We start from the raw sequence: 13,764 nt of genomic DNA, 5'->3' as shown, positions 1-13,764 counted from the left end.
CGTAGCCACGGTGAGTTTCTTGCAGGCAAGCTTTCAGTACTGACACTATATTGTGTCGTCGTCAAGGGCTGCTAATGCTGAGGCAATTTCAGCGGTTCATCGCCGTGGAACTTTTTATACCTCAATCTTCCTCTCAAGCTTCACTGTTTACCCTCGCTGCCGGCATTGGTTTCGCCGCGGCTACACGTGCAGTCACGGACACACATGAAGTGTCATCAAAGGGTTAAGCCTCACAGAGTTGTACTCATTTTACTACGATACGACCTTCTTGAGCATCAGCGCTTTACGCACAAGTACACACAGTGGAGAGTCCTCGAAGTCACAAGTCACACTCATTTCGCTGCTGTTTCTTTATTTTTGTACTTAACTGTACGCAAGTAGAAAACAAGGTTATCACAATGACGCCATTGAACTGAAAGCGACCTATTTTGGCCCGAGGCGCACATTCACTGTTTTCGCGTGCGTGCGGTAGTGATATTATATACTCAACGGAGACCACAATGAAGAGACATTCGTCAACTGTTCCAAGAAATGAACGATATTCGTCAGGCATTTATTACAGCCGTAAAACAAAATCTGTCCGTCATACCAGCAGGAACGTTGGGTTGAAATGTCACCGTCATTATATTGAAAACATTAGATAAGATCCAGGACACGTATGCTATTATTTCTTTCCAACTGTTAACCCGCTACTTGAGCGCTGCATCTGGTAGACCGCTTGAAACTTGTTATTATTGTATTATTGTAGGGTATTATTGTGGGGTATTATTGTAGGCACGGTTATGCGCAGGTTGATAGAAATCGCCTGAGCTTTCAACGCATGAAAAAGTTGCCTCTAATGTTTTTTCTGCACTCGCCTTAGCTAGTGAAAAGTGCCATGAAAAACCAACACTGTGGCTAGATGTTTTTTTTAATAACTTTAACTGTCGTAATCTACCTTTATGAACACATTCATATAAATGATCTCAGCTCTCGATGCCTAGCAATTGTCTGCTTCTGAAGTTTCTCCTGCGCTCACAACGGATCAGAAATGCCATGAACATCCAATGGGGTCCATTTTAAATAATTGTAGGCGTAATAATATAAACTTATTTCATATACATAATAAAACATAGCCTAGATTTTCCATGGGCAGCAAACTTCCGGTTCTAAAGTTGGTCCTCCGCTCACTAATAATAACCAAGACTCAAGCTGGAAACCAATATGGCACAATTTTCAAAATAAGCAGCAAATCTACAAACTTGCGAGCCTACTGAGCAAGGCTCTGTAGATATGATCGTTATTAGGGTACAATTATCAAGGAGGTGAACATTACATTCAAAATTTCTATCTGTATTCACCCAAACGTTCTCAGTATGTCATTTGAAGTATTTGGTCATATTAAACTTCATTATGCATATTCTCCTGAACCATTTTCCAATTTTAACAAAGATGCAAATTGCTAGAGAAGTGTAAGCTTTACATTAGTCTCTTTGGTGCTGACAAAAAGAGAAGAATAAATGGGATCACCGTTTTATGGGGATCTCTAAACACTAGCATTGAATCGAAAGTTGAAGAACTGTTTTCCGGAAAATGTGCTTTGAAATAAAATTGAAGGTACACTAAGCTCATGCGTAAAGACAAAAGAAACATGGACGCACAAACAATCCTGTCAAAGGGCCAACAAGGCGCCATAGATGAACGTGAAAGGGAGAGCATACGCTAGCAGAGTTGCGCGACTCTCACTTATGGACCTGCGTGTAAAGGTGCATCAATATTATTTCGTACCTAAGGGTTCTAATATTCTTGTGGCGAGATCAGCCGCGAAAAACCGTCTGAAGATTTAAAACATTTAGTAAAAATCTAGTGTTAGCCTGATACATCATGTGACATACTGTGTTCCATACTGTCCCCAAACATTTTCAGTTCGAGTCGCTGGTAAGCATATGCTCTCCATCATTTTAGCTTATTTCTAGGCAGTTCTTGACACTCGCACTATTCCATTTTTTTTTAAAAAAACAACAATTTTTTTTATTCAAAATGTATGGTTTGGACAAGCATTAAGCTTAAATATGTTGTTAAGGATGGGGTGGGCTTACTCACAGATGATGGGGTAGGAACTCGACGCATAACAGGCGGCCAGACCAGTGTCGTTCGCATCTCTTCAGCCCCCTCCCCCCCCCCCTCCCTTCTAATCTTCACTTTCACTTCATTCACATCAGTCGCTGCGTAGCGCGTGACAATATTTTTCCTAAGTGCAGTTATTGATTTTCCCTCTTGGCAAAAGGTCGATTTCATTCACAGCATTCGTGGACTTCTTGTATCTCAGCTGTGTAAGCAGCAAGTAACTTTCAAATGATCCTGCTAATACGAACGCGCAACCGAAATTCTTTTTATTTCTCTTCAAATGCCGCAAGTCCATTACTGAGATGTACCTCAATTGAAAAATGTTATAAATTAATGAACGGTGCATTCGTGTATCATAGGTCACCCGACTACGTTATAATCCATAACTGCTTCTCCGCAGTCTCCGAACCTATATAATGACTGTCGCATTTGTGCATGCTGTGTGGGTTCTATTGTTTCGTATAGTAGTGGGCCACTGTTTTGTTACAACACGGGCTATCTCCCCTGCATGTTTTCGTGACCCGCGCTGCCATACCCTTGCAGAGTTTGTCGGGGCAAGCAGCTCTTTTGGTGTCGCGCTACTGATTTCATTGTAACTCTCGCAATAGTTCCTGGATGTCGCCTGAATATCCGGTTATTGTTCTTCAACGGATGTCGATGCGAACGCGTGGCACCCTGTGAAAATTACGGGCAACTCCCCCCCCCCCCCCCCCCCGCTTGTAGTGACCACATTTGCCTGCGCGCTTTTTCTTATTTTGGTAAGTCGACCCTTTTTTTTTCCGGCATCGTGACGTGCTCATCCAACCTTTCTATGCGTCAACTACTTTATAGGAGGCTTCAATATATTGAGAAAATAGTATGACTTTTACACATCGGCCCAACAGCGTTACTGTGTAGGGTCTTGTTCAATTGTACCCCATCCTACCATCAAGCAGCCGTCCTTGTTAGTTCAGTAAAGTAACACGCTCCTACCTAAGCTAACAGGAATAACAGGATAAAACCTAATTGTTAAGAAATTCCGAGAGCACTGTGGAATCACTGCAGAAATGAGAAAGCTGGAGCGTTGCTGCTGCCCACGGTGTATTACGTTTGTTCTCATTATCATTATCAACTAAATTCCCACCATTATCATTACCACTGTCAGTATTATCATTATCACTACTTTTAGCGTCATTATCATCACTACTATCATTCTCATGGTAGACTAAGAGAATTATGATATGTATTTCACGATCCCGGGCGTGAAACAGTTGGTTAAAGCACTCGGCTGGGGATCCGAGGGATGGTGTTTCGATTATCGGTGGAGACAGGATCTTTATTTTTCTAATAACGTCATCAGGATGATTGACAAGTGACACATCAGCACACATCTCGCGCGCTACTCTCGTTCACGCGATTTCGTTCCATGGCCCTAGCAAGGTTTCCGCCTTAACTCAATGGTAGAAATCTACCAAGTGCGTGATGAATTGAAAATATTCAAGCAGTCTTGGTAACACTAATTCACACTGTTACCTGGCTCACCGGTACACCAACAACAACCCCAAAACAATCCTTGCAAGCTTAATTGCCTAGGTGTGGTTGTTGTCGTTTTTTTTTTTTTTTTTTTTTTTTTACAGGATGCCTGTTTCTGCTGCAATAGAGAGGAAAAAAAATCTTAATTGGCAGAATGCCGATCCCAAGCAGCCGCTGGTGCTTGTTTAAATTTCCGGACTAAGACAACATTTCTTTCAACAGTAAGGCGTCGTAAATCAAGCTGACCGGTAGTTAGCAGCAATGAAGGATTACTGCATGTCTCCATACTGCTTCCTACAGCTTCCTGTAGACGAGAAATGCCTAATGAACTAATAGTTGGCTTCTGAAATATTACCTTGATTGTAACAAGACCAAACAGAATACGTTTACGTAACTCCTATATGTTCTCAAATTAAATACTTAAACCGTTTTCAAGTTTCTTTTTTTTTTTGCCATTATATAAAAGAAATACAGTCAATTTGTTTTCACTAAACGAAATAGATTTCAAATTTCAACTCAATTTTATTTCATTCGTGCCGAAAGCAAGTATAACTCAGTGACAAATTTTCGAATCCATAACACAGTGCCTATGCACACTTCACGAGCACTTTTCTATCGTGTAGAACAGCGCGAAAAACAGACAGGGACGAAGGAAGACAACAAGACGAGCGCTGTGTCTTCCTTCGTCCCTGTCATTTTTTCGCGCTGTTCTACACAATGTATTACCATCATGCCCAAGCTTCTGTTTTAACACTTTTCTATCCTCGTCCTTTTAAAACGAATTGAATTATAATCTTATTTCCTATTGCATACATTGCTTTGTGTTAAGCTCTTTTTATTGTATTTTCGAACTGCGCGACATGCTGCAATATATTTACAGGTATCCTTACAGAAAGCCCAAAAAATGATAACTCAAGCGTTGTGAAGATGTGCACTCACCAACAAAAAGAACCCAAGTCCTGGCCTAAAAATTGCAGGCACAGCCCAGGCGTTGAAATGCAGCAGATGTTTGAATGATTAAAGCATGTTTTCTAAATATGACAGCGTGTATGAATTTTCATATTCTTTATTCACATTTCGAATCATGTTAACGCACTCATACAACATCTAAGAACAGCAACATTCTTCATTGCTAAACATTGAATTACATCTTTCTTCTTGGTCAAGAATCAACACTGTGCACTTTCATCACTTTTTGCTCTAACGATTTCAACATGTTCATCAGCAACACACTTTTTGATTATTGCAAACACTGTGTGGTGGTCGCTGAAAGTGTGCGAGAGAGCAAATTTCGTCTACTCTCAGATTTACCCCGCGATTAGCAAAGTTTGAAAATACCAAGTCTAAAGTAGTTCCCCACTAGGTCACACACGGGAGTCAGATTTTATCCTAAGTTCGAAGAAGTCCACCCACGCCACCTACGATGTCTTAGTGGTCAAGGCGCCTAGCCAAACCCCCTGGTTCAATCCTAACCTCGGCTGCCTTGCTCAATGGAAACGAAACGCAAAGGCGTCCGTGCATGTGCTGTCAGTGCACGTTATTGATTCCTAGGTGGTCAAAATTATTCTAGAGCCCTCCACTATGGCGCGTTTCTCTCTTCTCTTTGATTCCCACCTCTCTCACTTCCATTACGGTGCGGTTAACAGGCCCACCGGGAAGTGTGACAAGTACATGTGCCTTTCCTTTCCTTTAAACCAAATGAGTGAGAGGGAGATAACTTATTTGTCCAACAGAGTGACTGTCCAGTGATTCGGAGGTTGAACCCAAATGTGGGTGGTTTGTGGTTTGTGGGGTTTAACGTCCCAAAGCAACTCATGCTATGAGAGACGCCGTAGTGGAGGGCTCCGGAAATTTCGACCACCTGAGGTTCTTTAACGTGCACTGATATCGCACAGCACACGGGCGTCTTGCTTTTCGCCTCCATCGAAAAGCAGCAGCCGAGGCCGGGATTCGATCCCGCTTCCTCGGGAACAGTAGTCGAGCGCCGTAACCACTGCGCCACCCCGGTGGGGTGGGATAGTCGCCTTAGTTGCTGGTCGGCAGTTCTTGGACACCGGCGACATCTTCGGTCAGTCAACAATTTCTCTTTTGGCTCTTGGGTCTGAGCTTCGTAGAAGGGTCTCCCAAGTATATTTTGTTATATTTTAGCCCTACCTGGTAACTTCGCACATTCCCATACTATGAGATCTAGTGATTCTCTTTCTTTACATGTGGAACATGTTATAATCTTATTTCCGGCCATATATGCCTGACTAGAACCGCGTTTGGGTATGTATTTGTCGGTAGCTTTCTCTAGGCTATTGCTTCTTTTCATAACGTGAGGTCTGGTGGTGGCAGGACCTTCTTTCTTAGTCTATAGTGCGTCGTTATTTCGTTATAGTTTATCAGGTCCTGTTGTTGTTCTTGCTACGGTGGCACTCCTCCAGCCCGGTGGGCGAGATCTCGGGCTAGTTTATGTGCCGCCTCATTTCGGGGCACGCCTGCGTGGGCTGGCATTCAAACAACGGTGACGTCTCTTCATATTGGAATTTGATCGAGGATTCTACCAGCAGTCGTCGCTATGACTCATGCGGTGTAGCTCTTGATTGCGCCTTTACTCTCACTGACTAGGTATATTGCCTCAATCTGAGCAAGATTGAGGCAATATTGCAGCATCTTGCGCTGTCTGCATCGATTTTGTTTTTATGTAGATTGATGTTACCATTTCTCGCTCGCCATTGACTACGACTGCGTTCATTTTTCCTTTCCTTTGCCGTAGTATGCAGCGTCTAAATATGCAATTCTATCTGGATTTTCTGCCTCGAATCTCCGTGCCTGTGTTTCTGCCTTTTTCTCTCGTCTTTGCTTATTATATTGTGGGCGCATGTTCTTTGGTATTGGTACATGGATTCGTTCCCGCTCCTCCCTTCTCATTTCCACTCTCTTCTTCTAGCATTGCTTCGGTTGCATGCCTATTCTTCTGAGAATGTCCCCCACCTTCTGTTTTCTCTAGCCTTCTTTGTCGTGTAGCTAGCGTTTCCTCAATTATTTCGCCTAATGTGTTGTGTATTCCCAGCATCATTAGCCTGTCCATGGAGGTACTTGCCTGTATCTGTAGTGCTTGTTAATGCATTTTTTTGGTCATGCTATCGACACCATCTTTTTCTGCCTTCTTCCGGTCTACATATGGCATAGCATAGCCGATCCTGTTTATTACGAAAGCTTGTAATAGCCATAATAGGTTACTTTCCTTAAGGCCTCCTTTTTTGTTGGCTATTTTCCTTATAAGGTTTGTCGTTTGTATGACCTGTCCTTACAGTTTCTTTACCGTTTCGCTGTTGTTTCCGTTTTTTTGAAGAACCATTTCTAGCACCTTCATTTGCTCGACGTTCGTGGCCGCTTGTCCCTTCACTTCTATATTTACGTCGACTTGTTATTTTTGCCTTAGGTGTTCAGTAGATCGATGTTCGGTAGACCGCAGTTCGGTGCATCGAAGGTTCGAGATCAATGGCACAAATTATCGCTGATATCGGCGTCGAAGCACGGAGCTCATGCCAGCGTGTTCGTTCACCTCAAGCTCTTCTAAAAGCACCCCCAACCAGTTTAACATTTTATCGTCCCGACCCGCGGAAATTACACGCTCGTTACGTTTTCAACGGCCAAGGTCGTCGGTACGACGCCTTCATACACTTTAAAGCCCACCTCAATTAGCAATTTTGTGCTCATTAACCCAACGAACCATTTAACACCAGTCCGAACATCTGCGTGACCAACGACTAGACCGCAATTTTGAAACAAATGTTCCACTCCTCCCGTGATCCAACATTGACCCTTATTCAGTTTGGAGTCACCGACAGACCGACAGAGATCATCAAATGTGAGAACATCTTACACTCTTAAAAGGCACTTTGTCAGAACACATCAGATTATCCTTAGTGCAATGTCGAGAAGGCGACAGGACTTTCAAGCTGCACAGAGTTCCGGTGAAGTAGTGATCGGAAGCAAAGGCGCCTAGCCCGACACAATCATTCGAACCCTGCCTTGTTTTGTAGCGAGAGCTACACTACGCTACCCAGCCGAGTATTTCGCAGTGTTTGGGAGAGACCACTAGTGCGCATGCGCAAAAACCGGAGAGGAGCAGCAGGTGCGTTGCGCATGACGTCAGAGCTCTCGGCCGCCGCGGCCGCATGCCAACTCCACTACCGACGCAGCAGAGACGCCTGAACAAAGAGAAGAACGTGCTCAATACGTTCTGAGTTCTACAGCGCAGTATCAACACGGGCAGAAGAACGAGACGGACGCAAACACGGGACGCTGAAGAACGTGTTGCCAAGAGGAGACGCCAAGATTCAGAGCAGTAGACACGCAACGTCTTTCTCATGAGAGACGCCAAGATGCAGAGCGTAAAAAGCGGCGCATAGCAGCAGCAAAGAAAGAATGACCGCAAGAAGGCGAAGAGAGCAGTGGAGACGCCCGAACAAAGAGAGGAACGGCCCGGGTTGCCGAGCGGTGATGTCAGACTGCCGAGCGTAATAAACGGCGCATCGCCGCCGAGATGGGGGCCTATATAAGAGTTCACTCAACGGGAACCAACAGAAAAAAATGTGAAGGCACGTCGTGTGACTGATACTCCATTCGAGTTTCCGAAAGTGCATCTGCGGCCCGGGCATTTAAACCAGACTTTGTGAACAGTCCGTTTGGACACATATGTGTAGTGTGTGAGAGAGACTGTGGCACCAAATAGACTTGACACCGGTGAGTAAACCAATGTATGAGGCTTTGCGTTTGGAGACTCTACCAAATCGAAATACTGTATAGACAAAATTGAGACTGCTGCATGCTACTTCACAGATTATCGGGCAGTCTTCGTCTCTGTCACGCAAAGTAAATAAAAAGATTTGTGTACCCAACGTCTCTCATTGCTAAACATACATGGCCACAAGCTCAGCCAGGGAAACGTACCTCTCGCTACGGATATCCTGACATAGCCGAGCTAAGCCACTGACATGTTTAACCCACCCTGCATCTTGAAGTAGCCTGCTGGATTAGCTACCAGGATAACACCTTCACTAATCAATAAAATATGCCTTCTCCTCCTACCATACATGTCTCGGAATCATCAGAAAAGAAATGAAATCAAGAACACCCATATGTATTCAGGCGACGAAAACAGAAACGCAATGTAGGTGAGAAAATCCCGCTTTTCTGGTCCTACAATCCAGGCGAGCTAACTAGACGCGAGAACCGAAGCAGCTTTAGCCACCCAGGCAGAAGCATCGCAACATCGATAATCAATGGCTGCATTCAAGACAGAGGCTACAATCAAGCTATTACGGACGGCCCTGGCTAATTTTCTAGGATCATGCTAAATGTTTGCGTGGGCTGAAAGAATCAAATATATTGTTGAACTACTTGCCTTACGTAGAACGAAATATGATACATTAGGTATTAAGACCCCCTTGGCAGTCTTAGAGACGCTGCCCTACTGGGACACTGGTAGGAGCTATGTTGAGAGTATGGAACACACACCGTGCAATTGCCCACATTTTCAGTGCAAGGCTAACCTCTGCTTGATTCTTATTGTCGCCACCATCATCATAGTGTTTAGTGTCTTCAGTCGGATTTCCAAACGGCTCGATATGACAACAGCACTGTCAGGCTCCTGGCACATGTCGCTGGCCGGTAAGTGAAAAGTAAACTCCGGTGTCTTGTTTTATTCTTTATATGGTGGAAATATATTTCAGTAGAAAAAAATTGAGTTTTAAATAGCTTACTGCTTACTCGCTTTATTTGCGTCTCTTATATTATTTCTTGCAAATACAATGTAAACCACAAGAGGTAGATGCAGCGTAGTCTTGTTTCATGCCACAGGCTTCTAGAACGAAAATCATCCACGTGGGAACAGCGCTTGCACCTTCCATTCCCGAAATTAGTTTGATTACATTTGCCGCCGCTGGTAATCCTTTCGCTGCTTTCCTATTCAATCATCTTCACTTCTTCTTCACTCGTCTTCGCTTTCCACAGTAACGTCAAATTCCACGCACCCCAGCATTTGGTTGTCTGTGAAGCCCTTAATACTCACGTGGATAGTGTTATTCTGAAAATAAACAATACACAGGGAAGTTTTCAATTGTTAAGATAAAAATGCACTTCACTCTCACAGATCCCCTTTATCGAAACAACGAAACACTCAAAATGCACGGAAGCAGGAACGCAAAAAAAAATGAAGGATTCCTTTTGTTGCTAAATGTTATCAATATTATGATTGCTTTAGCTAGTGACGGCCATAGCGACGGTTTTGTGACCTTGCCTAACCTGACCAGTCCTAACTGTTTACTATAAACCACATCCGGCAGGTTCTTTTGAAAAAATGCAATAATTTGAATTAAGAATTGCTGAATCAATAATTTTGTCTTCGTCCGAGTTCTTTTTTTGTTATTTTTGTGCTTGTCGATGTTTTCAGGGGTATTGAGCCTGCGCCGCTGAACAAAAGATGTCGGTTTATACTGTTTGTTTCTTAATGCTCGTGGTATTTAGTCGTTTAGATTTCTACCAAATCAAAGTGCACTGCTTTCCTTGCACATGTCATGAAAGTGACAATTCACTGCCACTCCAATAAAAGTGATTCAGAAATTATGAAGCATTGAATGTTGTTTATTTTAGTGGTGCTGATGATACTGTTATGTTTGGTTACTGTTAGCAGTGATAATGATGTAGTTACCATTCATCTTGCGTTGAGCGCCATTTTTTTTTTTCATTTTGCTGATTTCTTTCTCGACAGGCATTATACCTAGCTTCAGATTTCTTGCGTACTATTGATGCAGCTCTAATTTTAGCATGTTGTTATTGCACCTTTTTTCAAAGGCATTTAAATTATGACCAAGATATAATTTTCCTGTTGTTCATAATGCTGTTCTTGTAATTGTTATTCCCGACCTTGTTAAGCTGACTGTTCACCTGCGCGGCTAAAGAATGACAGCAAAAGCCCTTGTACTCACCTCAATAAAAAGGCTTGCCAACGTTGGAATAGTGATGTTCAAATTACCGGGATACGTTCCAGCAGGTATGGGACACTGGTTGTTCCATGCTTCGCCAATCTGTGTCTCTATCTGGTCGCTGCCATTGCACATCTTGTACGAGCTGTGATACATTGCGATACACGCGAAGGAAAACAAGTTTATTTACATGAACAATTCAGTGGAACATCACCGCGAAAGTAGTACACGAGACAGATGGGATAGCGTTGCACAACAGCTGCGGGCGTATTTCGTCGTTCTTTGCTTTTATTGGACCTCTGTGACTGGTTTGAAAAATATGCCTTTTAGGTTGACTAAAACAATCATCCTGCGACCAGGAGCCTGATATAAGACAGTTATTGCACAATGGGAACTAATGTTCCAGATTACTTCGTGTTGAGCATTCGCTGAACATGTTTTTAAGAAGACATCTCGTCAACTCTATCGCGAGCACCCTGAGACTTAATTAAACACGCAAGGAGTGTTGCGGGCAGGAAAGTGATGCAGCCTAGGGTGGCAGAAAGTTCAGGATGGCACAGTGCATTTGCTGGCAAGCCACAAAAACCAAAATGTCGACCGCCGTCGTCTAGGAGTTAAATCGGTAATATTACAAAGAAAATTTTAAAATAACCAAATCATTGAGGTGATTAAGTTTACAAGAAGAATAATGGCATTCTTTTGATGAAACGAATAATCTCAATAAGAAAGACTAGAAGAATAAAGTATCGAATAGGACTGATGCTTGCAGAATAGCGATAACGCCTCAAAAAAATTCAGAACAATTTACCGAATTCTGGCTGGAGAGATATTCAGGGAACATTAAGGCACGGCGAGCAGCGTGGATAAAATGACAAACTCAATCTAACCTTCCTACTCTCAAAGCTACAACAGAAAATGACTGTGTTAAGCCTTCCTACTGTTGATCTGGTTGGCGCAAAGAAAAAGTAATTAACGACAGGTAAAAAAGAAATCAATATCCTTATAACCGTATCGCTCTCACAGCGCTCCCATGGTCCTTGGCACTGTATGATCCTCCACTAAAAACCAAATGGAGCGTAACGGTATTTTTATTGAGCTGAATTGATAACCAAATGTATTTTGCGATAACAGAGTTGATTTCAAACGCTGCCATTTATACTCACCATGATCCTACGTCTTCCACACACGGAAGCTCCGATTCACCCGATGACATTATGAAAGCTAGCTGGGGTTCGTCGTCTACATCTTGGCTCACGCTCAGTGTATAGCTGAAAATCATCACTTCGCCAACCACGGCATTAGCGAATGTTACGTTAGAGATAGACAGGATGTCGCTGTCCGGAGTTTCTGGAATAAAACACACGAAGGGACAGATGTTTAACGTGATTAGAATGTCTTGTTTACTGTCAGTGAGCCAATTTTAACGCCTTTTCGCCTCCACTAGATCGACTGTTTATCTTTCGCTGCTTGTGGGCTCTGCTGTTATCTTCAATAACACCAGCGTACTAATATATACACATATCCACACAGCTTAAAAAGGAAGAGCGCAAGATGCTTCAGAAATCACTATGTTTATGAAACCTCTTGTCCATTCGTAGCGACAATTCTCAGTTTCCCAAGCAAATGCCAATTCATTTTACAAATGCAATTTGTCAGGCCCATGGTAACGGTATCAGGCAATCCATTTCGTTCTTCGTTCCTACTCTCTTTTTTCTCATCTTCAACCATTCCTTCAATTTGTGTGCTTTATGCCAGGTGTCCCAACTGAAGATAACTAAGCTTTTAAAACAAAACAAATGCCATAGCATTGACACAATCTAATGGTAACTGAAAGCAGCGTGGATAAGTCTACACTATTTCTCTGCTCACCAAAGGTAATTAATTCGCACAAACTAAATATTTAATTGCTTCAGTTACCGGCAATAATGTGCCAGGTTCCAGCTGCTTGCACGTGTCTTCTCTGTGCGATGCGCAAAGCTCTACTGGAAACAACACTGCAAGGAAAACGTATTTCGACCTTTCAAATGTACATTTTAAAGAGCAAGCGACATCACTGCCACGTGGAAGCCCAGGTGACGGCGTACTACATGGAGGACAGCGCGCTGCTACGTGGAATTGTGAGTTTTTGACGCCGGGAAAAGACGCTACTGTGAGTGAATACGGTCACCTTGCAAATACTTGGGCCAGAAGTTTTCAAGATGATCTATTACTTCTGTACTGAAACTTCTGTATATCAAACAATGAATTTCAGGTTATTTGCTCATTACCATATAGTAACAGAATAATTTTGAGAGTAAAACATACTTCAAATGCTACCTGAGAAGCCTTCCGTGGGTTTTGTGCGGCTTTTACGTAGGCATTTTTTTTAAAGCTCTGTTAAATTTACTTTCAGTTCATTGTAGAAGTACTAGGGTAAAAATGGACGGCAGATATACCGTGACGTTGTGACAAGTGATGAGAATGAGCTGGTAGAGCCATGATAAGCGAACTAGTGACAGTTTGCAATAAGTTTTACAGTGCTTGCTTTGATGGTTAGGTAATGTTTAAGGCAGGAGGTATACTGCGTTTCGCAACCGCGCTTTTAAGCTCCCTTCATTTCTATTTGCGAAATCTGACTAAACTACCTCCTGCATCTGCTACAGGTGTTGACGATGCCAACAGAAAATGATTATCTACCAGAGAACAGTTCCCTGGTTCGACCCTGAGGAGAAATTTCTCGTGCCCTTTGACGTTTCCGTTGAAGTAGACCGGAAAGGTGGTTAGCAAACTTTATGACCGAAGTGCGCTAGCTTAGCCTCGGCGAATGTCATGACGTTTTCCTCGCTGCCAATAAGTGGCATTTGGTGGCGTCATGCTGTTACCTCGTGTCCTGACTGACTATGGCAAAGCCACGCAGAAGGTACGAAATACTGGCCGTAGTCACGGGACCGTTAGAGAACGCACTGTATCCAACGACGAAAAAAAGTATTTGAGGCGCGAGGTGTGAGGTGGACGAGATGACAGACACTTCGAAAAAATTAGAAACGAAGCTTAAACAGTCAATGGCATAAAAAATGGTAGCATGAAAAGACTCATCTATGAAGGCATTGGTTTTTTTAACGACATTTATAAAGTTTCACCCTCTATCCTTTTTTTCCTTCCTTCCCCCCTCTTTATCTCTCTCTATCTCTCC

General features: G+C 43.0%; 1 protein-coding gene across 1 annotated transcript; it reads right to left on the bottom strand.

Moving 5' to 3' along the window:
• Positions 1 to 9,419: 9,419 nt before the first annotated feature.
• Positions 9,420 to 11,871, bottom strand: LOC146172823 (uncharacterized). The gene is made up of 3 exons (XM_084585062.1): positions 11,756 to 11,871; positions 10,596 to 10,737; positions 9,420 to 9,694 (listed from the first exon to the last, which is right to left on the bottom strand). The coding sequence occupies exons 1-3, from the start codon at positions 11,869 to 11,871 to the stop codon at positions 9,599 to 9,601; spliced, it is 354 nt and encodes a 117-aa protein (XP_084441188.1). The 3' UTR covers positions 9,420 to 9,598.
• Positions 11,872 to 13,764: the final 1,893 nt, after the last annotated feature.

Source organism: Amblyomma maculatum, chromosome 11, assembly GCF_055883805.1.
Source record: "Amblyomma maculatum isolate TAMU_Amacu chromosome 11, ASM5588380v1, whole genome shotgun sequence".
NCBI lineage: Eukaryota > Metazoa > Arthropoda > Arachnida > Ixodida > Ixodidae > Amblyomma > Amblyomma maculatum.
Note: the sequence above shows the minus strand (reverse complement) of the source record. Positions and strands in the feature narration are given on the sequence as shown.